Source organism: Brachycentrus maculatus, unplaced genomic scaffold (genome assembly GCF_059751285.1).
Source record: "Brachycentrus maculatus isolate JH-2025_06_01 unplaced genomic scaffold, ASM5975128v1 h1tg000007l, whole genome shotgun sequence".
NCBI classification, from domain to species: domain Eukaryota; kingdom Metazoa; phylum Arthropoda; class Insecta; order Trichoptera; family Brachycentridae; genus Brachycentrus; species Brachycentrus maculatus.
The window spans coordinates 1,964,184-1,978,761 of NW_028280762.1; the positions used below are offsets into that span (position 1 = coordinate 1,964,184).

General features: G+C 33.8%; 1 protein-coding gene across 9 annotated transcripts in view; it reads left to right on the forward strand.

Moving 5' to 3' along the window:
* Window positions 1-14,578, forward strand: part of sdt (MAGUK p55 family member stardust) — a 190,384-nt gene that overhangs the window by 116,711 nt on the left and 59,095 nt on the right. For 6 of the 9 annotated variants that reach the window (XR_015837557.1, XM_088260207.1, XM_088260217.1 and 3 more), the window contains 2 exons: window positions 8,281-8,432; window positions 10,055-10,893. Coding sequence is in view for 8 of the 9 variants with exons in the window: in XM_088260207.1 (XP_088116333.1) it covers window positions 8,281-8,432; window positions 10,055-10,893 (991 nt within the window). In the remaining variant the exon portion in view is untranslated. The remainder of the gene's footprint in view (window positions 1-8,280; window positions 8,433-10,054; window positions 10,894-14,578) is intronic. The other 3 variants (XM_088260244.1, XM_088260265.1, XM_088260260.1) reach the window with 1 other exon arrangement.

Genomic DNA, 14,578 nt, shown 5'->3' on the forward strand with positions numbered 1-14,578 from the left:
TTGGGATCCATCTTGTGGGGTCCTGTTTTGTAATATGTCCTGTCCATTGCCATTTGAGTTATGCCACGCGATCTGTGATATCCTCTACTTTGTTTTTTTTTCCTGGCATCTTCATTTTTAATTTTATCCATCAGACTTAAACCAAGCACGGATCTTTCCATGGATCACTGTGTGCACTTAAGTTTCTTTGCATTTTATATGTTAAATTAACGGAGAATAATTGTAGTTATCTCTGGTAAAGATCATTCTACAGTCATGATAGTTGGTAACGTCGGGCACTATGCAGGAGACTTACATGAGTGCTTCTAATAATAACAGAATGCTTTGAGAATCGAACCACAATTCAGTAACGAGCTTTTAATGATATAAACGATGCTATTCACAATAGTGTGGCGTCTTGGAAACATTGTTGATGGGTTTCTCACGATGTATTTAGCAAATTGGAAACAAAAACATTTTTTCTTTGAAAATTCCCTTGTGTTCTACAGATTTCCCTTTTAGCGATTTCTATTATGTAATTCTTGCACTGACTCCTTCTTTTTTTTCTTGGTGTAGGCCTTGTGGCCTGTTTTTAAGAGGGATTAGCCTCCTGCGATGTCAATCAATCTCTTTGGTGGTCTGCTCGGGAGTGCAGTGCAATGTGGGGGAGTCTGGATGGTTCCATTCTCCTCAAATGCGCATACCATTATCTTCTTCGTCGTCTTCCCCACCTAACGACAACTTCGATCTCGCATATTTATCTTATCCTGATGTTCCTTATTCTCTGATCTTGTAGACTCATGACAGATAAGCTCCTTCGATATGGGGGAGTCTGGATGGTCACATTCTCCTCACATACCCATACCATTGTCTTCGTCGTTGTCTTCCACACCTAACGGCATCTTCGATCTCGCATATTTCTCTTATCCTAGTGGTTCTTATTTTCTTGCCAGATATGCTCCTTAGAGTCTTCAATTCTGACAGTTTTAGTGACCACTATACATAATGTTTTGAGGACCAAAAGAGAGGATGGTCACGACTCTCAGCAATAAGGATAAAGTCGCAGAAGAGTACATATTATGAATAAGAAATGAGAAATTATGGAATTTACCCCCTCGTTTACCCGATATTGACTTGTGGGCTGCGCAATTTAAACTGCCCAAATTGCTACTGAATTATTAAAATAATTATGTTAATTACTACGGATAAGTGCGTCAAAGGTACACCGCTCAAATCTCACGCGTGTTATCCATCCTGAGAGGAGGGCGCCTAAGGGGACAAGAGTGAAAGTATGCCACCATGCAACGCCAACGTGAGAAACCACGTCTTGGGAGGTACTACTTATTATTGTTCCTCTTCTAGTTGAGGGTTAATACGAGACTCCTGACTTCAGTGTAATCTGTAAAGATCTTAATAGCTAAATTTTGAAGGTATATAATCAGATCACTTAAAGCAGTCTATGACAGGTCGTAATCCCTGTCAATATCCAGTTATCCATATTCTTCTTCATCTATGTTGAGGTGTCAAAATGTAAAAATAACTCCTAATTAGACAAACCCAGATTTGTGGACATTCGGACACACCTAAAATGTTTGAATAGTTTAGTTTAATTTCACAAGTGCTTGATGAATTAATTAATAAACTGCTATGTTTGCAGATTCGAGAAAAAAAAATCTCCATTGTGGTAAAATTAAATAGTATCACGCGTTCCGTAAATTCCACTCCAGTATGTAACGCTTCATGAGTTTTATACTGTAGTTTTGCCAACTTAGCAATGGTCTTGACTAGTCAGGTCAAAAAATACGAGTGCATGTGTACATAGGTGAATTGCTCGCTTACATGTTTATTGATAATTTGGTATATTTACATATTTTTAATTTGTTTTAAGGCTGAGATAATTAGTATCGATAAAATATAAGATATAAGAAAGGTGTTTTGAGATGGTATCGGCATGTGAATCGAATGAGTCAAGAAAGAACAGTAAAATAAGTTTATGAGGCTAATGAGGAAGACACAGGAAAAAAATCAAGAATTTTAAATACTTGAAAGTGGTAAGGTCAGTCGGAATATTTGGCGGGTATGTATGATAAGACGCATGAATCTGGAAGAAGCAAAGATTGCTACATTCTCTCTGCCTACCCCTGTGGGATGGGGCGTGATGGTTAATTAGTTATTTTACTTGTATTTTTAAAACGGAATTTTGTTAAAATATTTGATTTCATTTATCACAAATACATTATTAAAATATTACAAAAAAAGTTATAAAACCGTCGAAGGAATCGTTGAGAAGTTATTAAAAATTATGCATAATTTCGCTGGTAAAAAGCTAATTAGTTGGTATTGCCAAAAATGTATTAAGTGTTTTTATATTAAGTTTCATTGTGTAAATATACGTACTATTTATAACTATTTCCCAACATCTATTGTTACATGTGTTTCGATACATTCCGCATTTTCGGTATTTACTAAGTAAAATTTTAATTAAAAATGGATAGATCAAAGTCGAGAATAGAGCCACAAAGTGACTGCCGAATCAAATAATGATATTTTTTGTTAAATCAATATCTTGGTAATACTTATTAAACTAATTTTAGTAATAAAAATCGTTATGCGTGTAAATTATAACAGGTTACATCAAATATTACAATATTTCCAGATGCGACTATTTTTTTAATGCGGGATTGCGAGTATGCCTGTCTTTATACTGGCAACACTTGAACACATCGTTCAACGTAAATCCGCCCCATTTCGCACCCTTCTCCCAGCGTAACCTCTCCCGTTCCACCCTTATCAATAACCTTCTGATAGATTACACGCGCGGGGTGATAAATGTTGCTGCGTTTAGCATAAACCCGCGAAAATTGCCGGAAAAAATATTGCCATTAGGAAAGCTCCATAAACATATGTATTATATTGTCTTCTGTATGTACATGCATATGTGTACCATATAAGCGTTGTAGAGTATGTATGCATGTATATAAGCCACAGATGTTTCCATCCCCGGCAGCGTTCGGGGAAGTTTTTTAACCATTACCTCAAAATGTTTTTTCGTAAGTTGATATTACCTTCTCCCCCGAAAAGAAAACAATCAATGTATATTTTAAATACACATAATTTATTCCATTAATTGATTCGGCAGTCACTTTGTGGTAAAATCTATCCATTTTTAATTAATGTTTTACTTAGTATATACCACTATTTCTTAAAACCACAGTAGATTATAATTTATTCAATTAATTTACACGGAAAATAAAATAAAGTTTCATGAAAATAGTGAGTATGTAATACACAAACGAATCTCAAATTGGATCAAACGAAAAAAAAGGTTTGCAGGTTTCAGAAAAATTAAGTTGCTTCACGTTTGATACAATTACTACAAAATTGAGAAAAATTGAGAAAATTGAGAAAAACTCGGTCGTGAGCAGACGAGTGACCTCTCCGATGGTCTCCGGTGGAATGAATGGGCCTTAACGTATACCGCCATAATTTACAGTAAATTGTAACATTAATAGTAGACTGTCATTTTTGTAAACAAGTATTGTATGAAAAGTAATCTGAGCTAAATCCTAAGATCTTTGGTTATACATATCGCTCACTCCTTTCAACAACGTCATATATCAAAAATCGTCAATTTTCAGTTGTGCATGTTATCGGAATGCCCAAAAAATGTACTATATCCCAGCAAAAGCGACATATTTTTAACTTAATATTTACCCGCTACAGGGCAGAAAGTGTTGTTTTTGCATTTTGAAGTAAAGTATTGTTTTTTTTTTTTTAATATACTCAGTATTGTTCAAATGGAGAAAAAACATTCAGGTTTTACCTAAAAAGATTTGTTGCACAGTAAAAAGTTCAATAAGTGGCTTGATATTTATTTTTAACATATTTTATTATATTTTTAAACTTTGAAAACTATCTCCTGAAAAATCAAGTTTTTTGATGTATGACGTTGTTGAAAGGAGTGAGCGATATGTACATATGTATGTTATTATATTTGTATGCTCTGTTAAAATCTTAACGCGGGATTTGTTAAGTACATAACTCTCCCGGAAAGTGATTTTCAATTATGATTGATACTATTTATCACCGTACGAGTATGAAAGACTCCGTTAGACTATGATGGATGTTAAAATATCTCCACCCGAGTTGACGGGATAATGTTCCGACGGCGCACAGTACACAAGGCTCATAGTCTTGTGCCACTGGAGTAATTAATTATTCCATTTTCATATGAATGATGATGTTTCTACAATGAAAATTTATGTATTTATAATAGGTGATATTTTTTTTATTTATACATTTTAGGTGTGTCCAAATCCTTGTTCACAAATCTGGGTTTTTCCACTCTGTTTTTTTTATATTTTGATTTTTTTTATTATTATTTATTTTATTATTAACATAAATTGTATACATTTATTTAAATCAATCGTTTTTAACATATTAAAAAAATATATTTTGCAGAGACCCACCAAGCCACCTTGTGTGTCTTGTCAGTGGAGTTCTTTTTTTTATGTATTAATTTTAAATCAAACACAGATTTTTTAAGTCTACTAAGTTGTATTTTATTAACAAAAAACACATAAAAAATTATACTGTGACAGTTGTTTCGCCTTGTTAGGGCATTATCAAACGAATGTTAGGGCATTATCAGACATTCGTTTGATAATGCCCTAACAAGGCGAAACAATTGTCACAGTATAATTTTTTATGTGTTTTTTGTTAATAAAATACAACTTAGTAGACTCAAAAAATCTGTGTTTGATTTAAAATTAATACATAAATTAAAATGGAGTTCTACAAATTAAATGCCAAGTCAATAAATAAAAATAAAAAAAAAATAAAAAAATGAGTTCTTTTTTAATATATTTTTATTGTTTTTAACCATTTCAACCTAATATACACACAAAAAAGAGAGAAATATTAAAAATTTAAGTATATATTTTACAATTTTAATAAAATTAACTCTTGATTATTTACCCATTGCTTTATTTTGCCTTTGTTATATATTTTATTTTGACCTCTAATATCTATCGCCAACAAATTAAAAATGTTCAGAACGATATATTGCAGTGTTCGACTCCCATATTTACTGTTAATTCTTGGGACTATCAAACCTTCGTTGTGTGTAAATCGTGCTCGATATATCAACATTTAAAAAAAAAACCTTATTCGCATCCGATGGTGCAAAAGGCACTGTATCATATATAAACTCAGTGTTATTGTGATCAATTAACACATGAAAGAAAGGTGATCAGCTCACCGCTTCAGGTACCAGTCCAGAGTAATATTGAATAAATATTATCGTCAAAAAATCACTCATATTTATTTGACCCCCCCCTGGGAATCGAACCCGGGACCTCCAGTACGTGACAGGAGGACAGAGGCGGACAAAAATATCTCAAAATAGATGAAGAAAAATATTGAAGCGTTTATGACCTGTTCTATATGTGACTCTTTTAATACATATACATATGTATAAGTTTTTATTTAGCAGAGACCCTTTCAGCACACTCTAATCTAAAATAAAAGGATTCGACTTACCTAACCATGCCTAATTTTCTTCGTTCTCCCTCTGCTCCTTTTTCCAACTACATTCGCCTCATCATTCATCATTATTATTATTTATATAATTATTAAATGAACGTTGTCTCCAAGCTACACGATTTTGAGCATTTTTGTATGATTATAAGGTAAAAATGAAGTAGGTTTGCTATTTACATAGTATATAATTTTCGTTGGAATGTAAATATGTACCTTGTCCACCGTCGCTCTATTGTTTATTTTTATCACTTCTGATAATTATTACCTGTTCTCTTAAGTGCTTCCAACCAGTGATTCCAAAACTGTTTCTAAAATAAAAATTTGCCATGCGCATTCCGTATGCACATACATATTATTACATGATTTGATTATTATTTAAAAATATATCATATGGTATTCAATTCAAATATCAACATGTCATTTGTAGATCGGAATTCGGATTGGATTAATAAATTATCAAATAATCGTTATTTAATAAATTAGGGTAGACGTTCAGTTACTGAACCTTGTGACAATTATTGGTTACTTTATATTTTAATGCTATTTATTTTAAATATCTCAATAACCTAACTGACAAACTAACCAGAACGCTGCTTCCCAGCAAAGGTAGGCAGGGGGAATAGAACGCCACGCCAACCTGTCTTTGCAAACGTTATTCGCCCCTTCCACATTCGTGCATCTCCTCATCCATACCTGCCGGTAATTCCGACTCTTGACCTGACCACTTTCAAGTATTTGACTTACTAGATCGTGCCTAGCTTTGCACGGTCTTCCTCTGCTCCTATTTCCAACATTTCAATCTATTTCATTCGCAACACACCTTTCTTTACTTTATCAATAATGCTTATCTCATCCATCTTATTCGTTTAAAAATGCCATTACTAGGCGAAACAATTGTCACAATATTAATTTTTTATGTGTTTTTGTTAATAAAATAGTAGACTCAAAAATCTGTGTTTGATTAAAAAATAAATACATAAATTAAAATGGAGTTCTACAAATTAAACGCCAAATCAAAAAATAAATACTTATCTCATCCCTTCATTCTCTCCTTATTTCACCATTCAAATATCTATCATACATCTTTTTGCCACATATTCATCTAAGAGATCTCATTTTGCCTACATTCAGTATACTTTCATCATTCTTTCGTCAACTACATGCTTCACTCCTATATATTATAGGTCTAACCTAACTACGTTCGAGATTTTGTACCTTTGTACCTGATTTTCTAAGAGGCAGGGTAAAGAAATATTCGATTAATAAAAATTGGGGCACGTTTTTTTCTGTGACTATCAAACTTTGAGAGATTCTCTTTTAACGTTGAGATTGCTATATATGTCAATCACAGAACTTCATTTATCCGGTTTTCTTACTTTAGGTAATACTGACTCTCGTCTGTCTGCCAGTAGAACAACTTGTAAATGGCAAGAATACCATACTCTTAAATTAAATATCATATAACAATGATTGTGTTTGTACACACCGACGGCCCCTACGTAAAGTACTCTATCTGCAAATCTGTTATTTTACAGGAGAGAGCTTAGAAGATTTTTTCAACGTATTTTTTTTTATTAATTAACGGTTTTATCCGAAATTCTAAACTAGTATTATACATTCAAAAACATATAAAATATTTTTTCAAATCGTTTTAAAAACTTTGTGCCTTGTTAAAATTAAGTAGCTAGAGTTCAGTTCATTTCGAAAATTCGATGTAGATAGCGTCTTATACGCCTGAAAACTAGGCTTAATTTAATTCATATATATATATTTTGTTTCTTCATATTTGTAGGTAACGGTCAGTTGATAACATACACCAAATATCTTAAAATTTACTAAAATGTAGTTAGAACACTTAACGTAGGACACGTCGAACGATGATATGAAAATGAAACCAAACCGCAATTACATTCGTGTTTTTATGATCAATTATAATTACGGGGCAGTTTTGATCGGAACATCTACAAACATAGACTAATCAATTATTTTTGTTTGGTACAAGATTTTCTCTCTACGCGATCCAGCAAACCCACTTTTTATTTGACACAAATATCATGCGTCGTCATAATATAGTATAATTATAGTTTTTGAACACCATTAGTATTGTGTGTCAATTTTATCGCACATCATTTTACAAAACGTCGGTACGTGTCTTGTGCCAAATTTATTGAACATTATTTTGTATTCGCTCTCAATTTTATAATACGTACCGTAGAACGGGGCTACTTGAGCTTTAATTTATTATTAGATTAAAACCAATATTTTTAGCTTTTCCACTTTTTTATTTGACCAGCGACCGGGTTTCGTCGTTACTGACATCATCAGACTGATGATGTCGGTAACGACGAAACCCGGTCGCTGGTCAAATAAAAAAGTGGAAAAGCTAAAAATATTGGTTTTAATCTAATAAAAAAATAAAAATGCAATTCCATCACGAAGTGTCAGTGGATAATATAAATCTACTTGAGCTTTGATGTGTTACTTGAGCCCAGTACAAAAAAGAGATTTAAATCTGTATTTGGTCTACAATAATGAACGTATCGACATGATTCATTGTTTCCCTGACAGGTGACACTTATTGTCACAATCCTTCGATCGATACCATGATCTAATTTTTTTTTTGGGTCAATTATTGAACACCATTTTTTCCCCTCTGTTAATTTTACAAAACATCATTAGTTCATTGCCTTGTGTCGATGTTTCTAAATACCATCTCATGCCCTATTGATTTGACAGTTTTGTTTTTATTAATGTTTCCAGGCAGCGGCGCCGATCCGGCTCCAGCATCGTGGTGGTGGGAGACGAGGAGTCGTGCAAGGCGCGCCTGCCCGAGGGGGACTACCCCCTCAGCGCTTCCGCGCCCCCGCAGGACCTAGACATGCTCATGATGCTCTCGCTCAGCGGAGACCCTGGTCAGTTCCATAGATACAGTACAATATAAATATCTCACTACCACTCAACCCATACGCGTCAGCAGGCTTCCGCTTCAACCAAACCATACACCCCATACACTATTGATACCAACTCCTGCAGATCTTCTCTACTATCAGTAAGAAGCACAGCATCGTCCGCATACAAAAGGCAACATACGGTCAAATCGATCATTCAAACGCCAATATTTGAACCTTCCATTTCTTTAATGCAATTATCCATGTATATATTAAACAGCCAATGTGACATTACACATCCCTGTTTTACATCCTTAGAGATATCAAACTAAGATGAAATTGAGCCATTTACCCTAATTCATGAAGTGGTATCCTCGTGAAGACTGTTATGCCTTGGATACGTTTCTCGCTTACTCCATACTCAGATAATACAACATTCTCCAATTTGTTTAATTAATAGTTCATCGGATTTCCCCGGCAATTTAGAAGATTAAATATCCGCTTCGCCAGGAAATGATGTTCTTATTATTTTCTATTTTTTTCTTATAATAATTATGACTATTGTGATTTAGTTGATTGCAATGTTTTTCCTTGACCATCTATAGTTCGTAGTCCATGATAATATTCATTACAAATAACGTCATATAAATTACTAACCATTGTGTTCAGGCGATTTCATGTTTTGTTATATTTTTATTCAAGCGTGGAGACTGAATGGACGATTTTGTACGTAAACGTATGATTTGACGACACGACAGGATGTATGGTCAATCGGATACGCGTCCGTTGGGTATTTGTCGATGTGTGACATGGAGGGATATTATAGTATTTTATTTATCAACATGCATGTATGCACGTTCAAAGTTTATTTGTACAATACCAGATCTATGTCAAACGGAGAAAGTTACATATGAGGGTCCTCAGTACTTAAGTACTAGGTGTCCAGTAGCCGATTTCCGAGTGTTAGATACTTTATATAAAAAATAATATTAGGGTCTTTTCAGATATTTTTAAATACGTTGACGTTTACGTTGACGATAGGACAGTATAATTTATATTTTTTTAAAGATATAAAGGAATTTTAAAAAGGCGTTTTAAATATTGATATTTCATGTGTATATTATGGGTTAGGTAAGGTTAGGTAAGAGTATAGACACGGGGCGCGTATGAGGGTATCCCACAACGTTCGTGACGTTTTATGACGACAATTGCTACTTATAATTACTATAGCAGATATTATAAATAAAAAATAATCTTTTATCTTATATTTAGAGTAACATCGTTAAAAACATGAAGAAAAGCTTTATATTATATATTCAATACATGAAAAAATATTATATTATTGATTCATTAAAATATGTACTTCGTTTGTACCTACTATCTAGAGTCAATCTCTTCATCTCAGTACCATTATAGATATCCATTTGTTGAATTTGAAAGCAAAAACTGTAAATAATATTCGTACTCTTTTAATGTTCTTATGTTTACTTAAGGACTAGTAAACATCTTACCAATTTCCTGCCAGCATAGAGAAAGTGATGAATACTAAAACCGTGTCCGCTTTACACGTTTCGATTAACATTTTTCATTTTGTAGCCTATCTCTGTTGCGAGTGTATTTTTAAGGTTCTTGTAATGTTGTTGCAGGGCCCCACAGAGAGATGGCAGTAGATGTGCCCGAATCCTTCATCGCCCGCAACAAGACTCCGCCCCGCTACCCGCCCCCGCGCCCTCCCCAGGTAGGTGGGCTGCCCACCCCGCACAAACCCTCTAAACCTTCCGCCAAACCCACCCCATCCGCTAAGCTCACCCTCATCCGCCAGGCAGCAGTGGAAGACGCCGAGGACGAGCGCAAACTGCTCAACGGGAAAGCGAAGAACTTCAAGGACACCGACTCGGAGAAGGACAGCAAGATGGACGTGGAAGTCATCATAACGGACGGAGTAAAGGACGATCTGAATTTTTCTAATTCTGGCCCGACAAGCGGTTCGGGATCTAGTTCTAGTTTCAGCAGCAAGAAAAGCTCCAGGGGCAGCGGAAGCCAAGGAACTTCCAACGCCACTCAAAGCATCAGATCAGTCGCGAGTTCTTCAAAAGACAAGTCAGTTTTGAGCGACGATTCTCCTATTTCTATAAGTAAGAGCAGCGTCTCTTACGATGTGAACGATGACAACATGGTCAAACTGTACATCAGCGACGAGAAGAACCCCTTTTCGAAGATTCTCTTCACCGAGAGTGTCGCTTTCTCCGCTCACAACGAGTCCGTGATGATCCCCATCGTCCCTGGTTATCCCAAGGGCGAGGATTCTCCCCTCCCAGCCTACTTCCCCATCTCTAGCGCCACCAAGGCGGACGGGTTCGTGGACGGAGTCTCTCGATACGGGCATAGAGAGATGGCAGTCGACGTGCCGGACGGCTTCGTGCAAATCGTCAAGTCCACTCCCAAGTACCCTGGATCGGAAAAGAAGCCTATTATAGCTCCTCAGGTAACCTAACGCACGATCAGCGGTGAAGCAGCACGAAGCCCTACTAACACTTGATGGTACATTGGTGGCTACGGTGTTCTATGCCTTGAATATATTAATATTGAATCTAACAATGGTGATGGTATGTATATATTCTAAAATACGTAACAATTAAAACCTAGATACTTTACTAACCATATTTTATTTACAAATCGCTCATTTGGTACAACAATGAAGTAATTAAACTTTTTTTAAACAACTTAAATATCGTAGTCGTACAGGAGAAAGTGACCAACTAACAAAACATAAAATGTTCAGGAGGGTTATTAAAGTCACTTTTGCTTGGCAAGAAAATAAACACCAAAGCAGTTAGTCATTTTTAACAAGTCAATTTATTATATTTCCAAGTTAAAAATCATTTGGGGTTTTTTTCAGGGCAAAATTAAGCTAGTAAGACATCAAATAGTCAATGATCACGTTTTTGTAAAAAATGCACTTGGTCACTTTCCCCTGTATGACTACGATATGTCAATAAATACGGAAAGACTATTTACATCGGAGAAACATGGACAGAATTGATTTTGTGGTGAAATGCTGCGAGATGGCGCGACTGTCATTGTAGAATTGAGTAAAATGGCGCTATTTCTGTTGCTACGACGTCTGAATGGCATCTCCTGTAATATTTCTAAAAGTGTAATTACGCCATTGTTGCACCAACTGAGCGATATATAGAACTCATTCGTACTTACGGATATCTAAGGCCAAATGCTTGAAGTCTACTATATGCCGATTTCAAATGAGTAAAAATAATAAAAAAGCTTCTTTACATCTCACCAATAGATGTCTCTAGTGAAGGTCTAGTGATTCAAGAACAAGGTTTCTAAATTGGTTCATATATATAGAACTTCCAAGAATTTGAGTAGTGTGGTTGTCAATAATGGGTAGAATTGGTGAATGTTACACGTGTGTAAAGTGATCACTTAAACCAGCCTATGACGGTCGTCAGCCCCGTAAATGCCCAGACTTTCATATTCTTCTTAATCTTTGATGAGATGTCAAAAAATAATATCAAATGAGTAATACAAAAAGTCATGTGTTTCCAAATACTCACAATATTTATAAAGATTTTTTATAACACATGTTCAATATTGACTGTAAATATTTTTATTTCATTCATACACCTGTCTTCGACGAAGAGGCATTATTTATAGAAAAGGTAAAACATTGACAGAACACGTAAGCAAAAGGTCTTAGATATTCTCCTTTCAACAACATCATATGGATATCAAAAGACTTGATTTTTTAGGATATCGATTTTAAAGTTTAACAATGTAATAAAATGTATTAAAAATTAATATCAAGCCACTTATTGAAATTTTTACTGTGCAACAGATCTTTTTTGGTAAAACCTGAAGTTTTTTTTCCCCATTTTAAAGATATTTATATTTAAAAAATTAAACAATACCTTTTCTTCAAAATGCAAAAACAACACTTTCTGCCCTGTAGCGGGTAAATATTAAGTTAAAAATATGCCGCTTTTGCTGGGATGTAGTTAACATTTTCTGGGCATTCCAAAAACATGCACGACTGAAAATTGACGATTTTTGATATATGACGTTGTTGAAAGGAGTGAGCGATATATGATATGTATGTTTGTATAATATGTACGATCTCGTCAATGAATCTAATCACTGCACCATCACTCTTTTTGATTTTGTTTTTTGGATTACTATGTCGTAAAAAAAACTTAGTTGAAACTTCTTTCCAACGTTCAAACCACATCGCAGTATTAACAAACTTCTAACTAGAGTGACGATAGAGTGGTGGAGACGTTGTTCGTCTTAATGCATTTTCAAACATTAAACAAGAAAGTAAAATTTATCCGAACTTTAATTAATTCTCTTTCTCTTATACCAGTTTTGCACTCTTTTTATCTTGCCACATATTGATACTATAATACATTATCAAAAATACATCGACTTTTATCCCTTTCAGTAAATAATTTTTCCCAGTTTTTTTTTATTAACATTTACATAACAATACTTTGAGTATTGTCCACTTATTCTGAAGTTAATCCATTAGGGATTGTTATCAAGATAAATAGGCATATGATAGAGGTCTCAACAAAGACGAAGTGACTTTTGTGAGAATGGAATATGAATTTAAGGGCTCACGACCTGTCATCATCCTACTGTGTTTCTCTGTGTAACGAATCTAAACATCTTTTTTTATCATAATGGCACCACCATCCGTTTAAAGTAACAGCAACACGTGCAATATAAAAATTGCCGAGCGTGCTTCTTGACAGCTGCTGTCACTTTTTCAATGTTTTCCATCGCATCGTTGTTTCATAGATTTTTAGTATTTTCATTGCTTTACAAGCATTGTGAAATTAAATATCACATTTAAAATCTATGGTTTCTATTTTATTTATTTTCAATTAAACTAGACTGAGCCATGGCAACTTGTGGCCAGGTAAACTTGTTTAAACATTTAATACATCTTTTGGGTAACAGTTTTAGCAATGTTTAATTTTAATTTTTTATTTTGATGCACTCGGTTGTATCAATCACCACTGTACTGTAATTCGTCATTATTTATGTTCAAGACATTTCCTGGAATGGTTTCTACTCATTTGTTTGAAAATACGACACTTTCACCGGAAATGACACACCTATACTAACATCTTACAAACTACATGCAATAAATTAATTTCATCCATTGATTCGGCAGTCACATTGTGAATTTGAGTTTTACCAAGTATGTAAATACCAATTTTTCTTAAAATCTTATGTGACACTTATTTCGATGCATTTCCCATCGTTTTCAAACATCGGTGTTTGAGAAAGATGGGGAATGCATCGAAGATTATGCTTTTTAGTAATTCTATCAGTGTACATTTATAATGAACAAGAACTTTAAAAAAAATGAAAATGTTCAATTTCATGAATTGATTTGGCAGTCTCTTTGAAGTAATATATCGCTCACTCCTTTCAAGAACGTCATAAATCAAAAAACTTGATTTTTCAGGACAACGTTTTTAAATTTTAAAAATATAACACAATGTATTAAAAATAAATATCAAGCCACTTATTGAACTTTTTACTATGCCACAGATCTTTTTAGGTAAAACCTGAAGGTATTTTCTCCTTTTGAAAAATATTTAGATTATTTAAAAAAATAATAAAACAATACCTTTTCTCCAAAATGCAAAAACAACATTTTCTGCCCTGTAGCGGGTAAATATTAACATTAAAATATGCCTCTTTTATATAGTACATTTTATAAAGTACATTATATAGTACATTATATGGTACATTTTTATAAAGTACATTTTCTGGGCATTCCGAAAACATGCACAACTGAAAATTGTCAATTTTTGATTTATGACGTTCTTGAAAGGAGTGAGTGATATATTATCCATTTTTAATTAAAATACCACTATTTCTTAAAATCTACACAGGTTTCGATGCATTCCGCACTTAATAATAAGAAATATTGGTATTTACCAATTTAAACTTAAATTAAAAATAAATTTATGTTTCCATTTTACACACTTACTCGTATATATAACTCTAATTTTAATTTTAGCTTTCTAACTATAATTTTAGATAGCTGAGTAAATTTACGAAGTATAACTTAAATTGAAAAGAAATTAATATTTCTTTCTTACACACTAATTTTAAATAGATATCTACATAAAATC